Source organism: Diuraphis noxia, unplaced genomic scaffold, assembly GCF_037042655.1.
Source record: "Diuraphis noxia isolate RWA-SAM2 unplaced genomic scaffold, SU_Dnox_SAM2 contig0002, whole genome shotgun sequence".
Lineage (NCBI taxonomy): Eukaryota > Metazoa > Arthropoda > Insecta > Hemiptera > Aphididae > Diuraphis > Diuraphis noxia.
In genome coordinates this window covers 42,242,395-42,263,961 of record NW_028301712.1, presented here as the reverse complement: position 1 = coordinate 42,263,961, position 21,567 = coordinate 42,242,395, and the positions used below count along the sequence as shown (strand labels likewise).

Here is a 21,567-nt window from a genome sequence, read left to right as displayed (position 1 = left end):
TTTTCGGCCGAGGAAATGGACCTGTCACCCACTGCAACTTGCAAGGTGTAAGAAAAACAATTTATGTTTTTAAGACTTACCACGCGCCCTTACACTGCTTGCAGGACGAACCAGGTGTATTGTAATATATATATATATATATACAATAATACAATATTGTTGATCGCAAAGAAGAATGGAAAGGGTATACTCGAGTCCTCCGTGTCGTTTTGTTGTTCGGCACACTCCACAGGTACTAGCTATATACAGTGTCATGACTATAGCCTACTTTCTTTTGCCTCTGCCGCCGCGCCGTATTCACATCGGAAACCGACCAATAAACCCACATTCGATTTCGTTCATTCGACTTGTCGCCGGCAACGCACGCGCACGCTGCTGCACTTTATTATTTTTTCTATCGCCATTACCGTCAGTGTCGATCATATTCCCATCGCATTCCGCGTATTTATTTTACCGTTGTGCAGTCCACACGCGACGAAGACCGCGGTCCACGGTTTTCTTCTTTTTCTTGTCGTTTTGGATTTTAAATCTTTTCATTTTGTCCTTGCGTCCAGCTCAAACGAACCCTGTGGCAGTGCGTCGTTTGTACTTTTCGTCCACCCCTTTACGCGGATTAATATAATATATATATATATTATACATAACAGGTTCGGGCCATTGCACTGTCGCGATACACCTGCAGTGCTTCAACATTCTTTTTCAGGTAAGTCTACAACATATACTTTATGTTTCTATCTGAAGATATTGATCTACTCGATCTATGTACACTAATAATTAATAAGAAGTCAAGGTTTAACATTATAATATAATAATCGTCATTGACTCATTTTGTTTGTGAGTTTTATTTGTCCAGTTTCATGTATTTTATTATTATAATTGTGTTGTAAGCATTTTGTATGTATATATTTTTAGAACTGGTAAAATAACATTCATATAGTAGATATTAAAAGTGAAAACTTATTTGTTAATCATTTTGTTGTACCTATAGGGATCAAGTGGATCAACACTTTCGCGCCCGAATTAAATCTTCGAAAACTCGTGCCTGTTGCTAATTTCTTTCGCCAATTCGTTATATCGTAGGACAGGCACTAAATATATCACTGTATTTATGGTAGTGACCAGTTCAATATAACTTCGTTGTTGTTTTATTATATTCCATATGAGACTATTTACATTAAGAAACTAATCATCAAATATAATAATATTATGGTTGATCATACATTTTCTAATTAAGACTCTCGTAAAGTAATCAATCATCTGAACTTTCTTAAGATTTTCTCAATGGTAGTATAGGTATGCGTTGATTAATAATAAATAAATTAGTCATTGCTGAAAGTTTTACCACGGTTGTAACGGTTTTTATGATATTTGATAATTGAATAAATTGTCCTTAAAAATATATTCTTATTTCAATATCTCAATTAAATTTATATTTTTTGTCATATAAATTCCCAAACCAATATTAACAATAGATACTTGTTTTGAAATTTGAGTTCTAATTTACGGGCGATGCCCGTTTCCAGCAAAAGTGTACCCCCAAATAAAATTATTTACCCCGTTTTTACAAAAACAATTGTATACTACTATATTCTACGATTGAAAAAAAAATATCAACCAATTATATATATATATATATAAAAGTAGATAAATACATATATACATAAGTAAATACATTAATGTATCATTTTTTCAATCCGGCATTAGTATTTTAAATAAACTTATTACTGTATTAAAGATTTAAATGTGAGCGTAGTACCTATACAAATTATTTTGGTAAATTAACCGTGGTTTAATTATAGGTAGATCTCATTTGGTGGTAAAGGATATTGGTGGAAAAGGGAAAGATACACCTTTGGTGGAAACGGGTATTGGTGGAAAAGGGAAAGGTCTACTTTTTGTGGAAACGTGCTAATTTACAATGGAACTCTATGATAATTATAAGTTAATAAATAAATAGGCGAAGTAAAATTATTGCTACTAATAATAATCTTATCATTTAAATTATCGCTAACATTGTGTTCTGATTCTCGTAGTTCAGAGTGACAGAAATTAAAACTGAACATAAATTTAACTTTCTATTCGTTGTTTTCAATGTTTTGTAAATTTTCTTTGAAATCTTGTAACAGAAGAACTCATAAGAATTATTATAAAAAATATTTGAAAAACTTAATAAATTAATTGGTAAAAAGCCAACTATATCTTTATATCTTTTCAAACTCAATATAACAATAAAATTGCGTATTTATATTTAATTCATTATATATTAGTCAAACAGTGTTACATAACATTTTGATTAAAATGCAGAAACATTGACATGAATAAATATAATGTAATGCATTATCGGTATACTAATATTGATAGTGACATAATCGAGTTATTTTCAAAATCGAATATTTTGGAGAGTACCCGTTCAAAAATAAATATAATTGTGAACTGAAATGATTAGGCAAGTATTTAAATAAAAATATTAATGTACAATACCTATTACCTATATAGTACCTAAACTCTATAGGCTATAGATTTATTACGAAATGTATGAAAATCACTGTACTGTATCGTGCATACTGAGTAGGAATCACGGATTAAAAAATAAGAAAATAACATACCACACATCTTCCTGATTAGTGATTACAAGTAGTTGTTACATAAATGAACTGTTTGTTTGTAATTTTATGATAAATTAGCTTTTTGTGATAAAAAATAAATGATGATGACTATATATAATTCTCTCAGTTGCTTAATATTTTGGGCCTATTAAACCTTCCTCTCAAAAAATTGAAGTCTTTTTTATATTATAAGTAAGATTATACATAATACATTAATACTTAATAGACATTAAAACGATTTGAGACACACGAATGTCTAAATGAATACAATAAATATATATATATAATATAGGTAGAATAATAATTAATAATAATACTATAGTATAAATAATGTGCTAATATCATATGATATCAGTGGTGGCCAAACGGTAGAATATGAGCGATTTTAAAATTGATCTCCTTTTGTTAAAATGTATTTTTATAAATTTAGTAGACAAGTCATAATAACCGCAATAATTATTATTTCATTAAATATTCTCGTTTCGTATGTCAAATGTTCATCTGATCATTTTTTGTCAGTTTAACAAGTTAATTTTATTTCTAGTAGGTACCTATATTTAATTTATAATGAGTTTTAGGTTTTAGGAGTTTTAATATAAATGTGGTGATTCTGCAAAAACCCTTACGCTTTTCATAAATAATGCGGAATTCATTCTTTGAGCAATAGGCAATATATATATATATATATATATTATGTTATACCTATAATATGTTACTTTTTATATGGTTGACTTTATAAATTTCAAATATTTGGTTTTTTATAATTTATTTTTGCATGAATAATTTGAATAGAAATATATTACACATATAAAAATATACATAAATTATAGTATAATAATTATAAGAGTTTTGAGTTAGGTAAATAGAAAGTGTCTAGCTTCTTGTGATAGAGAGCAAGTTTATATTTCAACTAATTTATACTAGAAATCAATAAATATGTACCTTAACAAACAAAATAATAAAAAATTTAAATTTGATACAAATAAAAAAACATGATCGTTTAATTTATTAAAAGCTTCCAAACTATACAAAAGTGGTGTTTATACGTAGACATGGTACATATTTGAATTATTCAAAAGATATTTAAATACATTTAAAATGAAAACCAATATATTGTTATAATATTATTGATTTTTATAAACAGGATTGATATTAATAATGTTAAATACAATACAGAATAAGTGAGTCATATTGAGTTTTTTTTAAAAATAAAAATTACTGTTTCTTACCATACTTTATTATTTTTATTACCTAACCATTCAAATGCTTTATACGTGATTGTATATATTATTTAATACCGCTGTATATTTCGTTCTGTTCTAAGTAGTTAATAAATTTTTTCCGTGGAACGGTAAAGTCAATATATTAAATTTAACCATTTGTATCTACCAACTATATACTAACAATAAATATGCTTACTTGAATATAATTTACATTATAATAATTTAACGCTAGGAGTAATAAACGGCGAAGAGCTAGGTAATGACAAATAAGCATAGAGTGTGGATGATGTAGTGGTTGCGGTAAAGGGCCTAAATACTAAGCAAAAAAAAAAAAAAAATTAAAAATTATTCGGTACAAAATAATATTTTGAAAATATTATTATACCTACTTACTTCGTATCATTCATCATTATCCCTTCACTTTTGAGATTCTTATGGAGATATCAGCGTGTTTAATTTAGACCCCTGACTGATAAAATAATATGTTTAAAACAAAAACGATGTGTCATTATAATTACGACTTGTAATTTGTAGGACACTTGGGACTAAGATAGTAAGTTGTGTATTCATTATAGGAAGGTGTGACACAGGTACGAATTCATTGATTCAGTACTAGAACTATGGCCAGTATGGAATTTCATTGGAATATTAAAATGTATAAAGCTGTTATTTAATTTAATTGATATAAATATCTAAAGTAATTATATTTAAAAAATAACTATTTGATTTTAGCAGAAATTTGATAAATTCTATAAGTTGACAACCATTTAAAAATATGTACTTAATCAATTAAAATTAAAGTGTTAACAAGAAACAAAAATATTTTTTCATTTAACTCGTAATATGTTTTGTAATATATTTTTTTTAAATATTTTAAATAAGTGAGAAATTAAATTATCTATTTTAAAATTTTATTTTGATTACGATTTCTAATCATAATACGTATATAATACCTACATACATGATACATATTATATTCGATAATTCAACGCACTTTATAACCTCTACTCTGTACTCACGTTTACATTTCTACTCAACTATTATTATAATATACCAATAGGTATCTACGTATTTTGCACGTTTCAACACTTCGATTAATATAAGGTTTAGATGTCGTAAAAAATAAAACTGAGTGTGAAATTTTATAAAAATAACGCTAATCATATATTGTATTCCACTCTTTAATTTAACAACGTGCACCCATGAATCTATAATTTTCAAGCCGGTTAACTATACGAGCACCTCTGCTGGGATTGTCTTGAACCGACCTCCGACGAAATTGCTACATTATTTTAACGTCGATTCATGTTTAGTATATGAGTAGAATTTCTGCGGTGAAAGCTTAACGAGATCAAATTTAGTTGCTTAAAAATGACTTACTTTGTATCAGTGTGTATGAAATATTGACACATCAAACAAAATACTAATTAACGAAACATTAACATGTTTATTACATCGCATTGTAATAATACATAATTTTATTATATTCATTATTAATCGAAATACGAGGTCTTTACGGATCCCTTGACATAAATATTAGAAGTATATTTACATTTGGCGGTATGGTCACATCATCGAATTAGACACCAATTTACGTGACCAGGATGTTCGCTAAACAATATTCAATCCGTATCGTTTATAGAACAAGGTGAAAATTATTGTCACTTTAGAAAATCACTGAAATTCGTCGATTGGCATTTCAATCAATGTAGCGTGCGACTGTGCGAGTGTGTATTTAGTGCGCAAGATGAATAATACTTAGACTAATACACGATGCACGTGATTTTTATTTTTATTTAATTTTTAAGTGAAACCACTTTTCTTCTCTCGTTTATCGTTGTATATAATATACTTTTTGTTTGTATTTATGTTATGGTTTATAAATACGTCAAAGGAATTGAGTACAATTTAAATCGTGTTCATATTCTATATTATACCATTTGAAAGGATTTACTTTTGTTATTGTAAATAGTGGCAATGAAGAAACCTTTAGTACCTATATTCCTACTTGACTATTAAATTTTGTTAAACATATTTGATAAAAAAAAAAAATTACGAATTTGATAATATTTCTGAAATTATCTGATTTTATTCTTGTTAAACGTTTCCGGTGTTTAGATAAAATATTCGAGGAATTATATACCTAAATTATTATAATAACTATTTACATTATTGTCCAATCACTGCAGTAAGTACTTAAGTAGTACAGTGTACTTATAATTTGACAATAATTATAATTTATAAATAATGCATTATGTGCAGATATGTTATAAATTAGACATTACTTTTATGATGGTATATCAAAAACACTATAATCGACCGTTCAAATTTTAGCCATCTTCGGAACGACGCAGAATACTTTTGTAGTAGACATATTACATATTATAATTTATTATAGACTGTAGAAAATGCCCAAAAATTATCAATACACTTTTGTGGTGTATATATACTTCCATAAATCAGCGTATGCGTATATAGCTATAAATATTCTAATAATAATAAACGCTTATAATGTATTTTTACGTTACAAAATTATATCGGGAGCTGAAATAAAAACCGACGTAAACATCACGGCTCAAGAGTTTTTTTTCGAACATTGGAAGGTCAATGTCGCAGCGATTGGCGAGTGAAAGTGTACATAACCTTCACTCTGGTGCTAAATATATATATATATATATATATATATATATACATATGAATGTGATGTGTGTGTGCGTTCTCAGACGACACAAGGTGCTCGTGTTTAACAGTGTAAACACGCACATGGCGTACCGTTGGAATTTCAATCGAGTAGCGATATCACTTTATTTTAAATTAATAATTTTATATTATATGTATTGGTACGTGCAGATATACCTACCTACCTCATACGTGTTCAGGGTGTCGCCACCGTCGCATGGTATTGTGGATTTAGAAAATCACGTCTCACCGAGATATTTTTTTTTCGTATACGAATCTTGGCCTCAGTATTTTTTAGTTCGTCTTCAAAATTTTTACAGACCCTGCAAGTACATTAGGTATAGTACTATATGTTAGTACTTGGCTTATAAATTGATAAAATATCATAATCGAATACGAAATATTTTAATGTCATATCCGTTTAATGTTCAGTTAACTTAAGAGATTTTTAGACAAAGATATCAGCTAACATATTCGATATAAGATCAATTGATTATCGTAGACGCTAACCATGCACGTGTTGTGTTAGAACGTACGGCATCATATATTTTTGGTCATCGAGATCTATGAGTATTGAGTCGGTAATTTTATTATAAAATTGAATTGATCTACTATCAAAATTAAAGGCAAAAAGTTATCTATTCTAATTGCTTAAGCATCGGCTTTTTTTTTTAATTTTTAAGTTAATTTAAGCTTTTTTAATTTGCAATTTTTTACATACATATATCACGCTCAACAATTTAAATATAAAAAAAATCCGACACTTAAGCACAGATAATATTCTTAAATTTAAGTTTGATGACAAGTCAGTTCACTTTTATATTGACATCGCAAAATCGATTCTAATGAATGCAAATTTTCAATTTCGTAAGTAGGTACGTCTGTAAGACAGAGACATCAAATATATGGGTATCGTCCTTTTAAAATTAAACAAATTTAATGCTAGAAATTAAAATAATTAATTAGTAGACAGCAACAACAAAATGCATTTCGATGTTTAGGTACTATTGCCATATTATTGTGAGAAAAATTAAAAATATAAATTTATTAGGATACCTTGCTAATCCCGTAACTTATTAGGATCCTGGTTCTTCATAAGTTATCAATATGGCATGTACAAACATGCCCCACATATGTAATAATAATTGTTAAAATTTCTTTGAAATATTGCTCCAATGAAAAGGTTTTAAAATATTTTCAGATAAATATTTAAATACCTAAAATATACATATTAAATAGTATCTATTAAAATATATGTTAAATACTTTCCCATATATACGCATACTTATTCGTAAAAGCTTTTAAACAGACAAACCACCATAAAATAGATAAAGCATAAAAATACACTTATTAGTAATCGAATACATAATTATAGTAGGTAAGTATAGTTGTAAAAATCATATTTTCATTAAACTAATGCAGTACAGTTGTACGCGATTTACGCGCTATGTGCAGCTTCCCCAGTGGCCCGAATTCATTGATACGGACGTTGCAGTCCTCCTCGGTAACTCTTATCACTGTCGCGGCACACATACGTCCTCGGGAAAAGTCATACGACGATGTGCATAATATTGTTGGTAAAATTCGAATAATACGCGTTGTTTCTCCACTGCATTGTTATCGTCATCACGGTCCGTAGATCATCTGTTCGCTATTGTGCGTTTCATGCGGTTTTGATAGATTTAATTGCCGCGTAAACAAACACGCGCGTCGAGATCGTAAATACGATATTATTATTATTATCGTTATGCCATAAGTCAGCCGTAAGCATTAAACATTAGGAACTTGGACAATTAAACGTTAATCGTCGTCGTCTCCACGTGTTCATAACATTATGTTAGATTTTCATGTGCACCCATTGTGTCGGCTCGCCGGATGTCCAAGGATCCAAGGCCGCGGCACGCGTGTTAACGGTTCTCTTATTTGGCTTTTCGATTGTTTCATACTCGGCCGAGACATATTATTATGCGCACTCCTATTTCATACATTTAATTTATTGTGATTTTAATAAAATCAACAGCAAATAATATTATAATTAATAATTACTTTGTGAATACGTGAATCTTGACGAGTTAAAGATTCGAGTAAATTGTTCGATAATATACTAGCTGTACTTATAGACCATATCATATTATCATCATCAGAAATAGATAGTACGTACTGATAATTATACTCAGTTGAGATCGAAAAGATACATTTAGAAATTTAAAAATAAAATAAACTGTATAGTCAGCACGTCTGTAATAGTAAAATAGTATTAATGTGTAGGTAGTAGTAGAATATTAAATAGTATTTGTATACTATATACCTATATTATGTCTTAAAACTCATGGCTATCTGTTATGTAGGTAATATAAGTACTGAAAATTAGTGATTCAAATAATTATTTAAAATATTGGTTAATTTATAGGTAACAGTCATTCCTGAAAAAAAAAAATCAAATAATTGAATTATAAGTATACAAAGTATTTACATACAGTAATTTACATTAAATGTGTACGGTACATTGGTACATATACCGCCTATTTGGTGTTGGTGAGTTTCTTCACATTTTCTTTCAGTTATCATTTTTTGCATGCTAATTTGGCTGATTCAATGAATTATCGTAAAAAATCATAATATTATGATGTGGTATTATATATATATATATATATATATAAATTATAAACTATTTATAATAGTAAGTATTGAATAAGCAATTTCCATTGACGTTTGAATGGCAACATATATGCATACAATAATTTGAGAATATATGTAAGTGCGTATTAAATTATATCATTGTCACCTGTAATGGGTTATTAACAATAAAAAAAACAAATGCGAAATTACCAATAAATGTGAATTTTACATGTCTTATTGTATCATACACTTTCCTTTTTTTTACGATCGTACGTGGAACGTTTTGACTAGATGAATGCAAAATGACACATTCTAATGTTAAGTAAAAAGACAAAAGAACAGGAAATGAAATTTTGTTTTCGTTGATGGAAAAACGTCGATATAAATTAGAATTGTTTAGAAATACCGTCAACATGAACACTAATACTAGGTGGATTATACTAAAGTTATAAACACCAACAAACATAAAACCGGATAAAAGGTATATACAGATTATACAACATACAATTTAATGTACTTATATACCGATAAAAACCGTCATCTTTCAGAATATAAATATAATATTATTAATATTTTATTTTCCATGTCCATATATAATTCAAGAACGTTCCACGATAACTATCCCAGTCATATAGCATTGTGCTTACATAAAACTAGTTTTGAAATTTTATTTTGTGAGCTATAACACTGTTTTGTATTAGTGTAGTCATTTTCAATTGTATTTGGAACAATTTGGAAACAGAGATATCGAAAAATATTCAATTGCCTCGCCAGAAAAGCAGAACATGACATATGTCTATTATTTTCTGTATTTATGTATAAGGATAATAAAGAAAATAATCAATAAGAGTGCTATTAATATGAACATGTAAAAGTATAGATAATAATAGTTAAAAAATTACAATTATATGTCAAATATACAAATTATTTAAAAGACTAAAAAATATTAATTTTTAAATCAAAAAACTAAAATTGTACAATCTTTTATATGTTGATTGGAGTTTTTGAAGTGGAATATTGTGAGTTTTCCAAATCTAATCAACCAATAACCACGTGATTCTCACAAATTATAATTTTAAAATATGAACACAGAAACTGTATGTACCTACTTATAAATGTAACTAAATTGATGGCAACAAATTGGTAACCGTTTGAACTTTGGAGTTGCACACTAATTATGTTTTTGTCTAATGTAAAATATATTATATTTATCTAATGAGTAAGGATTTGTTAATTTCTCAAATTACGAGTAAAATATTGCATTAGAGTGTATCAAATTATAGAACAATCAAAGAGATTGGTAAGTAAAATATGTCTTACTGTGAGCTCCCTATTAAACGTAGAGTATGCAACTAATAATACATAGTTGTCTACAAATCAGTGTTATAATAATTTAGACTACTTAAAAAGATAAGTATAAGTAGTATCGTGTAGCCTATTAGGTTAGAAAGGTATATCATACATAGTTATAATATTTAAAATTTTCATTCCATTCGAAAAATCGTTTTGGTTTATAAGTAAGTTCCTACCTCGTATAATATAGTTATAAGTTGAAACTTATAAACATTTTAACTAAAATAATATATCTATAAATATTTTTAATTTTTTCTTTTGTGAGTATTTTTAATTTTATTTTTTAGCAATCATTTAAATGATAATAATGCCTCCGTCCTTTTAAATAAAGCTATGAAAATATTTGAAAAAAACATTGTTATCTGTTAAACTATTTAAAAAAAAAATTGTTTTGCATTGATATCAAATTTATTCCTTAGTTTTGAAAATTAAGGAAAATAACCTCTGACTAACCACGTCTCATTCCTCGATTTTTCTAATTGATCTGTTGTTATTTCAGTTCTATAATGTTAATACTAGAATATTTAACAGTTAAGTTATTTATTTTTATAATTTATTATTAACGAAATTAAAAATAAAAAAAGTATAATAAATTAATAAATAGACACTATGCTATAATGATATAATTATATAATGAATAGAAAGTAAACACATTTATGAACTCCAATGAATTGCTATTCGTAAACTGTATAATTATTGACTTATGACTTTGAATTGATTATGCTTAAGATATTAATCTTCATTTTAAACAACGCATTAATTCCGTGAAGGTAAAATTATGTAAATTTTTTTAAATTTTTAACATATGATTTTTGTATATATTTCAGAGGTAAATGGGTTTTACGACTGAACAATGAGTGTAAGGACATCTGCTTGTTTGATTTCTTTGAGTATCCTTTTTGGTAAATATTATTTTTATAATTTTAAAAGTAATTTTATTTTCGAATATATTATAAATATTATAATATATAACTATTTGATAAATCCTTAATAATCATTTTCATTTCTTTTAGGATTCATTTTATTTGTCAGAGGTGAACATTTTTATTTACCCAAGGAAAATAATGTTAGTAAATAATTTAATTTAGTTAAAAAATAATTTTATGTTTTTATGTTTTATATATTTATTGATTGTTTAGGACTTCTCTAATGATTTGCAAGATGACTGGGTGCCGATATCTGGTATCGATAAAAGGTCAACTAGAATCAACAATGGATTTTCACAGGTTGTACATATAACGCCGCCGGTCCGGTATAGCAACCGACCACTCAATCTACAACCAGCGGCATCTAACAAAATTGAAGTGTTCGCTCAACCACCACCCACTATATTAGGTTCTTTTAGTGAATTCGGCCATGCAACTATCGAGGCAAGAGAGCCAGCACACACTTTAAATTTCAGACCAAGCTACAACTTTGACAGGCATTACGAAGAAACTAACGACCGTCGTTTTCAACAAAATGATTACAACGAACCAGAAGACCAAAAGCCTCCCGCAATCGTAGTATTCAACGCTCAACAACGTCATCCTCAAAATTATCAAAAACCACCACCACCACAATCACCTCCACAGTTCTACCAAAACTTCCAATTCCACAACATCAACAACAACCTCAATAGTCAGAACAACAACCCTAACAACAATCATAAGAGCTTTGGATTCAAGGAGCCACCACCAATCGTACAAGATCCTCCTAAGAGACTGACGCCATATTATGTGCCTAATGATCATATTTTCCCGAGACCTCAGGGTAATAACAAACAAGTTTACGCGGAACAACGACCAAAACCATTTTTAGTGAGCCCCTCAGAGTCAATACAACAACAGCAACATAAGCAACAACACCAAAACTACAACCACCACCATCAACAACAACAACAACAACAACAACAGGAACAGCAGTACAAATCGCCTACAGAAGGTGGATCATCAGCGTACTTCCAAAAGTATCCTGGTCACGTCGAAAGCCAAAATTTGTATCCTCAAATCTCGAATTTTGCACGACCGTTTGAACAATCGAATGGAGATCAAAACGTATTCATAAAACCCAATCAGTATGTGCACAATTTAAATGTAGGCACAGAAGTACGGTTCGGCCAGGAACACGTAAGCCAACCGATCCGACCGGTAACAGTGGACTTGTCGACCGCGTTCACGCACCCAGCGACCAGGCCATTCAGCAAGTACCAGACGCCGACACCTAAAAACGAAGAGCTTTATCGGATATTCCCGGTGAAAGAAGTCAATGCGCTGCCCACTTTTTTGCCTACGCCAGTTACGTTGGGCCAACAGCAACCCTCTGACAGTCGTCCGAAGGCGCCATACTTCAAAGACGCCGTAGTTGGTGGTTCATTAGAGTACGACGCTCATGAAGAACAAGACGAGAACGAGTCCGGCGAGCAGTATGACATATTGAAAAGTCCTACCAAGCCGATGTCAACATCGACCTCGACCACGACCACTACCACGACCACGGTTGCGCCCAAGACGACGCGCAAGCGAAAACCAATCACGACAACGACAACCACCACGACGACCGCCTTGCCGGACGATTACGATGAGTATGCGGTGCCCAACCGTCAACAATTACAGTTACAAGAACACCAACAGGACTACCGACCACGACAGCAGTACCAACAACACGAAGATTACGAAACGGTGTTTGTCCCCACGACAGAGGCGTCGACGACCTACGCGCCGGCCAGAGAAGAACGACCTGTTCCAGTGTCAGTGAATAAGTTTAAGAAAAAGAAACCTTTACCGTCATCCAGGCCCAAAGAACCATACCAGCCAGTCGAATACGAAAACGTGCCTGAACGAGTGACATTAGCGCCGACACCGACACCGACCACTACTACCACGACCGCAGCGACCACTACCGCAGCTACCACAACGACAACGATCACATCTCAGCCGAATACCGCAGATGCTGCGGCGACGGACGCGCGAGCAAAGATCAAATCCAAATACGGAAACGGTACACGGCCGCGGTTCAGTATCAAAGACTATAAAACCACGACCACTACGACCACTACCACCAGTACGGAGAAAGCGCCGTTTACAGTAGGACGGAGGACGACCACCACCACGAGTCCCGCGCCCACAGATCCGGAAGCCGTTGAACAGCCCGCCAACACAACTGCGCGGAAGTCGTACAAACCGCGGATTCGGCCCAATCGGTACAAGGCTAGCACATTGACGACAACTACCACGGAAGAACCGCAACAACAACAGCAACAGGATACCACCACGGAACGGGCGTACAGGAACAAATATAAGCCTGGCAAGTACTACAACAGACTGAGAACGAGCACAGACTCAGCGGTACCGGTGGTGGACGATGGTAGCGAACCGGCGGCCGCCACGGAGCCGACCAGACCTTTAGTGTATTCGGCCAAACGGCGGACGGTTCCGACCATTAGGACGGCCTCAGTGCAGCCGGCCACTGCCTCGGTGGCTGAAGAACACAACACGCTCAGGAGGAGCTCGTCCGTGTCGCCATTCGACGAGAACACGTCTTCTGAGGCGATGGACGCCGCGTCTTCCGAAGACGTAGATTATGTTGCAACCACGGTCGCGGTAACTCCGGTGGCACCGAGGCACAAGTACCACACCTCGTATGCGGCTGACAGACCGCTGTTGCCCATTGAGTCGTTCTTCCAGTCTTCAATGGCCAATAAACGGCACCACAACAAACGGCGATGATCGCCGGTGCTAAATATATAATATATTATAGTAGCTCAATATATAATAATGATTTAAATGATTACCTAATATTATTATAACTTTATCGCCTAAAATGCTCACGACAAATAGCCGAGAAATATCCGATCAAGCATTATAATATATGCATCGACCATCAGACCTATCATACACAACGCACAATAATACATATTATTTATATACAAGCGATCGAAACACATTTGTAGTATATAAATTATTTTAATACCAATGTTAATATAGCTTTATATAACTATTCTCCCCTATGTTTGTTTCATGCATGGTTTTCAGAAATAAATCATAGATTCCCAAAACAATCTCGTAAATTAGATGATCAGATATTTCTAGGCTTTTGTGTAATTCAATACCATAATATTTTAAATATCGTCATTGCGTTACAACGTCGTTGTTAAGCTAAATACATTTTGTACTACGACACAATAATTTGTAAGTAGATGCATATTTCTATGTTCATTATGTGTAAACTCTCGCCGTTGACCACTTATCCTCTATTTAAATTATATCTAATATAATATTTCGCTGTGACATTATTATTGTAGTAAGTAGTTTATTTTATTTAGAATTGTACATAAAAAACAATATTTATAGTTTAAACACATAGTTTTGTATTTAATTATTTTTATTATGTATCTATTTACACTAATTTATTTGAATAATAAAAACATATTACATTCGTTAATCGCATGTTCAGCTTAGATTATGGCACGTACAATAGATTCGTACAATACAATGTATTCAGAAATTTGGTGCCCTCGGCCCTGGTACTATTCTCACCCCCCCCCCCCCCCCCCTGCTCATAAATATTTTCACCATTTTACTAAATATTTTTTTTATTCATAACTGTAAATTAAATATGAAACATACTTAATAAATTTGTATCTTTATTTACATATCATATTGCTTTTTTATAAGGTATAGATCACGGGCTCTCAACCTGGGGGGCGCGCCAAAACAATTATTAACATTCTATTCGTGTTAATGCACTAATTGCATATAATATTATATTCAAGAAAATATTCACATTTTGGTAAGGGAACGTGTTTTAAGATCCCTTATTTTTAACTTTCAGACACGCCTCCATAACTGATAATTGTAATTTCTCTTTCATCTTTAGGTAAAGTAACTACTAGAAATTGTATGTATTTGTTTAGAAATAAGATATTCAGATCTGTTGAATAATATTTTCTTAACTGTTCAGTTTTTTCTACAATTTCAATAATATTTAAGTCGGTTGTATTCAAGAAGAATGAAAATTTGTCCTACAATATTTACATGGTCATATTAAGCAATTTATCTTTTTCTCAAATTCAGTCGCCATGGAATCCAATATATAAGTGTTAATTTAAAATGATTCTCTATATTATTTAGAACTCAATTTAACTTGACCGATTTTTCTTTTTTCTTTCGTCCTTTAGTTTTAAATTATTCTGATTTTATTCATACTAACTTAAAATTTAAATAGGTAGTCTTTAAGATAATTGATTTACTGAATTAGTGAGTTATATATTGATATCTCAATTTCTAAACCGACTTTTTAAAGTAGGTAACTATTCTATTTGTTTAACTTTAGCGTTGAAACTCATCTCTCCAAACTGTTATTATTATTCTCATTTCTTAATTATTGATTTAATTATTAACTAATAGAAGATTGGCCATGTAAAATACATAATATCTCTCTTAAAGGGATTAGATATCATGATTTTTTGTCTGTTTAACACACTCATGACGTATGACATATGGTTTTAGCCATGTTTCTTGTTAGACGTACCGATTGATATATAGTTAAGCAATAATTCTGAAAACAGATTTTGTCAAGTCTACTTAGGAACAACTTTCACAAATGTTTAATCTTTTGATTTTAACCTCTTCAAAAATTGAAATATTGCAATTTTTCAATCACTCTTTTTTAATGTAACGTTTTTTGAAATTTGGGTGATAGTATGAAATATGTGTGAAAATCTATCTCATGTAGTCTTGACGACAAATACAAATCTGTTTTTAGAATTCATAAAGCTTTATTAGATAAATTGATACGTTTGGCATAAAATACGTCTAAAATCCTATGTCACTTGTGTGTAAAACAAAAATAGAAACCTTTTAAAACAATTACGGCCGGGATAATCAAGGTCTCTACCCCCAACCCCCTAAATATATTACTGACAGTAAAATTTGAAATAATAATATCAAAATAAATTAAACGTGCAATATGATATAGATATAAGTATTAAGTAGGTACCTACCTACATCGTACGTAGGTATACTGAAAATAAGTTATATATTATGTTATTTAAATTTAATATGATGTCCTAATATTATTGTTCTGCTTAAATTATAGATTTTTTGTATATCATTATTTTACATTTATATTGTATTTTTTATTGTTAAACAGCATTTATATTCAAGCTAAAACACAATAATAATGTACGTGAAATGCGTAATGTTAGTAAAAAACTAAAAACTATATAATTAAATTTAAAGTAAGTCTCGTCAAAAGTAGATATCGTTGATGACAGGTTAAATGTATTATTCAATACAAAATGTTAATGTATTTGAATGAAATTTACAAAATATTTATCTTTATTTTTTATTTTATGAATATTATTTAAAATTAAATAATTAATATTTCTATCCTGTGCAGGATTTTATAAATTATTAGTATTATTACAATATGTTCATACAATAGGTACTTGAGTAGTGTACAAATGTTTGGTGTTATAAATTAATATTAAATTTAATCCATACAGGAAATGTTTGTTTGCGATAAATACACAGATAAATAAATTATAATAATAACGCATTTTACATGAAAAATTTTGCACCCCGTTGAGAATTGTAAACACCTCACCAAAAATATAAATCATGTGACGAGACAGTACTATAAATTATTAGAATTAATATTAATCTTTAATAATACCTACGAATTTTCATCACTTTCATAATTTAACTTAAAAAGTTTTATATTTTTTATTAAAGTGATCAAATTTTACTATAAATTATAAATTCCGATAAATTTAACAAAATTCTAAAACTTTATTGCATAATATACTCGTTCTATGTTGAATGTTGATAATATGTTTATACAACGTCCAAACAAGTTTTTTTTAGCATAATACTTTGATATCTACCGACAGTAATAATTTCTTAGTCAGTTTTGTTTGATATATTTTAATAGGTTGTAAATAGGTATCTAAATGTTGGCGTATGGACTATGGAGAGGCACTATCAGTCTAAAACTAAATATGATTTATTATACATGTATAGTGTCTGCAAGTAAGTCTAATATTATACTATTATATGAATGTAGTATACCTACTAACACTCAGTTATTCAGTAGTCAGTAGTAGTCACTAGCACAGTACCACATCATTACTAGGTAGTGTTGTGTAAACATTATTTTTTTCTTTTTATGACAAGGCATCAATAAAAAAATTTTTTGACTATATATCTAATTTATGCTAGGCTTAAAATTTTTAGCATTTATAATATAAATTAAACGCTCAGAAAATTTCAAATCACGGTAAATAATTACCCTAACCTTCCTAAATGTGTGTATTAAATATATATTATTATTTATTATCGACCATATTTTCCTATCGAAAACACTGTGTTATAATGTTTAAAATTTTAATATAGATGTACCTAACGGTTTTTTAATTTATAGTTATGTTATAAACGGTTAATGGGTACCATAATGCGTAACGTCTATTCACGACGCATATATAATTTATTTTATTTTACTATCAAACTAATAATATCACATGACATATATTAAATCTATTGTTTATTTAATATATATTTATTCTATATAATATAATTAGGTATGGTGCTACTATACATTGATATAATATACTGCACATAATATTACACGTGTATATTTGTATAACTTATATTATGAAGATATATCAATATAAAATTACAATGATTGCGATAGTCAGCTTCAAGCTAACATGCATTTTGTCAGATTTCTTTTCACGATTAGTATCATATAATTCATATTATAATATTATATTGTCGTATCAAAAGAAGAAAATTACGCCACAATCATATTGAAATATTAATTACACTCATTGAACAAGTGAATTGACGCTGATAGACGATAGTGAACATAAACCTATAGGTAAGCAAATAGTCGAGATAATATACATGTAGATGAGTGGAAATTAGTGGTAATAAATATTAAATATAATAATATAATAGTATAATATGATACGCAAAACCGGTCAACGGTAGCCATTAAGACGGTTTCGAAATGAAAACCGTTGGTTAATGAGACGTCAAGGTTTTTATGATAATTGTTACTAAAAAATAATTACACTAGTAAAAAGTTATAGTCCAATTAAATGTATATATCGTCTGGGAGACAGGCTTTTTCCATCAAGGTTATTTCATATTCGAAGTGTATTATACTTTCTCCGTTGCGTTTGCTCAAAAATGGCTTTCACTGTACGAATCCAAACACTCGAAGAAATTATTTCCGTTTTAAATGCACTACTGGAGTGCCAATGACTTGGATCTAGTTGGAAGTACTCGCGTGATATCGGTGTACACGTCTGTAAATTTCTCTGGGTTCATATTGAGACCTATGTAGGTACAGATGTAATTATTATAAAATACGTATTATATGATATGCATCCCGCGATGTCAATCTCATCGATTAGTATACAAAATCTAAAAAAAGCCATTTATCTTCATTAGCTTAACGATTTATTCTATTGTTGTACACACAACCCCGACAAAATGTACCTTTCTTGTGACCCTCGTCCTTATATTATTTATTATCTTTCCGACGAATCTCGTTTACGGTGGTCGCGGTCGTGACTCGACTCTCACTTCTCCCGAGCAAAACTACCAAAAATTTTATTACGAAACTTTTTTATCCATAGTTCGTATGTACATAAGTATAAATGATTAATATTAAGTTCACATATACCTTTAAGCAGATAAATTAAAATATCATTTTTCAAATGATAATAATTTAAATTAAAATACAATGTATATTAATATTATAAGTATTAAGTTATAATCTATAACTAGTGCGAATGTCACACTCTCTTGTTCAATGAAATCATGTTCTTGTAGTGATACGGATTTATTATTGATATAAGAAACAAAACAATAAAACGAGTGTGTTTAAATGTACCTATTCAATTTTTATGTGAACCTTACATCATAACCTGTAACCTCAACAGGCTCAACGATTTAATGCCATTGTTTAAATCGAAATAATAGAAAAAATGCAATATGCACATGACGTGCATGTGTGTGTTTTAAATATAATGATTTTTGTAATAATTGTAATATGATATAATGGGAGTTTTTTAATAGAATTATAAGACTGTAGAATTATATATCATAATTTAAGTATAAACTACAGTAATTGTGTTATTGTCTTGCTAGGACTTAAACGCCGTTGTTTTTTTTTAATTCCAATTAAGTACTACGTGCAAAATAATATTATAATACATAATAATACATCTGATATGCTAAAAATAAGCAACACATAATAATACCTAGCTAGTATATTAAACTATATAGGTTGTGTGTGTACTTTTCCATACGAGCGTATTGTTTTTCGGGTCTCCGTTTCAATATACTTAAAATCAATATATACAAATTGACTTTCACGAAGTGTAATCGCCTCGCCGTTAGGTAATATGCAAGTGATACCGCGATTGTTTTAAGAAAATTAACTATTGATAGATCTACATCGATCGAAAAATAGCCGATACGGAAACGACCGACGACCGATAAAAACAGTACAGTTTCCGAGTTGCGCAATCTAGTGCGGTGCAGCGTTTCGTTTTCTATGTAACCGATATATAGTGTAATTATGCAATATACCATACACTCGAGCCCGGCCATGGGGCATTTATTTTAACTTGAAACCGGGACAGTGGACGTCGTCATTATGCATTTTGTTGAGTTCATATATCTACGTATAATGTACCTAACCTATATCACAATAATTGTATGTAGTTGTCACTTCTATAATCAATTGCGTTAGACATCTAATATCGCCGTTTTAGAGTGTATATTATAGAAACGCGAGTCGTTTTTCCTATATTTCCTATTGGTTATTACTTATTAGTTTATTTTTATTAGTTATTTTATTAACTATGAATTCATCTGGAATGTCTGCAGGTTACAAATAATTACAACAAATATCAATATATTATAGTACCTATAATATGTTTTTGATTTTAGTTCTTAGTGCAATTTAGTTCATTATACATTTTATAACTAACTAGTTATTAAATGCTTATTTAAACATATGTATCTGTGCATAAGTATATTTTATTAAATATATTTAATTTAATATACAACTTTTTGGAGTTTTTGATTTGACATTAAAAATGTTATTAAGGGAACCTAATGTGGCAATAATGGACCCCTAAATTTTAAAGTTGACTTATAACTATAAGCATTATTTTTAATGTTTAAAATATAATCACGTGTTTTTATCAAAAAAATATCACATTTATTAAATTGGATAAAACAAAATTAACATTTAAATTCAATCTAATTTTGAAAGTATTATTTAGTAAAATTATTATTAGATTATTACTTTCTTTTTGTGATTGTTATAATGATAATGTTTATTACTCATATATTATAATCATAATATGTTACATATTATTATGCATGGAAAAATTGTTCGTATAGTTTCATGTTTAATATTTAATGTCGTATGTAAACTTATCGCATTGCTCTTGTTTTTTTAATAAGTACTCATTTATAAATCCACAATTACATCGTTTATGCACTACTGCATCTCTTTAAACTTGTGACAGTATTTAAATATGCACACATAATTCAAACCTTAAGTCAGCTCATAGATAAAAAAAAAAATGAAAATAAATCTTATTTTTTGAAGTTTTTTACCTTAGCAACATCTAGTTTTTTTCTCATAAATCACAATTTTTTTGATAAACAACTAAAATATATAGTACGTTTAAACTTTTTGTTTTGTGTTTATAAACATATTTATCATCTGTTGTACCATACTACCATGTTTACTGCTTACATACAAGTTTGTATGTAAATTATATACCTATATAAATACATTTTGTGAAGACATAATATACAATGTAAATTTGCGCTTGCGATATTTTTTAGATAATATTATAATTGTTATGTACAATTCTCATGAACAGTTCGTGAGCAGTGCAATTTTAGGTGTCGTTTTAAACATGGAACACAGTCGATTAGGAAAAAAAATTAAGTGTGAAAAATTTGACCTATTGCAGAGGAAAAGGTTACAGTTTAGCCTTGACTGGGTCAATGTGATGTGAACCAGAATTAAACGATAATAATGCACATTGCTGGAACTCTGGACTCGTAGAG

The 21,567-nt window shown here is 29.9% G+C and overlaps 1 protein-coding gene across 1 annotated transcript; it reads left to right on the top strand.

Moving 5' to 3' along the window:
* The first annotated feature begins 325 nt into the window (after positions 1-325).
* On the top strand, positions 326-16,583 carry LOC107167836 (uncharacterized). Its single transcript, XM_015517035.2, has 4 exons — positions 326-703; positions 11,308-11,382; positions 11,494-11,546; positions 11,620-16,583. Exons 2-4 carry the CDS (start codon positions 11,334-11,336, stop codon positions 14,185-14,187), a joined length of 2,670 nt encoding a protein of 889 aa, XP_015372521.2. The 5' UTR covers positions 326-703; positions 11,308-11,333; the 3' UTR covers positions 14,188-16,583.
* The last annotated feature ends 4,984 nt before the right edge of the window (positions 16,584-21,567 follow it).

Excerpts from the sequence above, each read along its gene's own strand:
- LOC107167836 (XM_015517035.2), top strand. The coding sequence starts at position 11,334 with ATGAGTGTAAGGACATCTGCTTGTTTGATTTCTTTGAGTATCCTTTTT. Across the intron at positions 11,383-11,493 it reads TTCTTTGAGTATCCTTTTTG|GATTCATTTTATTTGTCAGA; the intron begins GTAAATATTATT and ends CATTTCTTTTAG. Across the intron at positions 11,547-11,619 it reads ATTTACCCAAGGAAAATAAT|GACTTCTCTAATGATTTGCA; the intron begins GTTAGTAAATAA and ends TTGATTGTTTAG.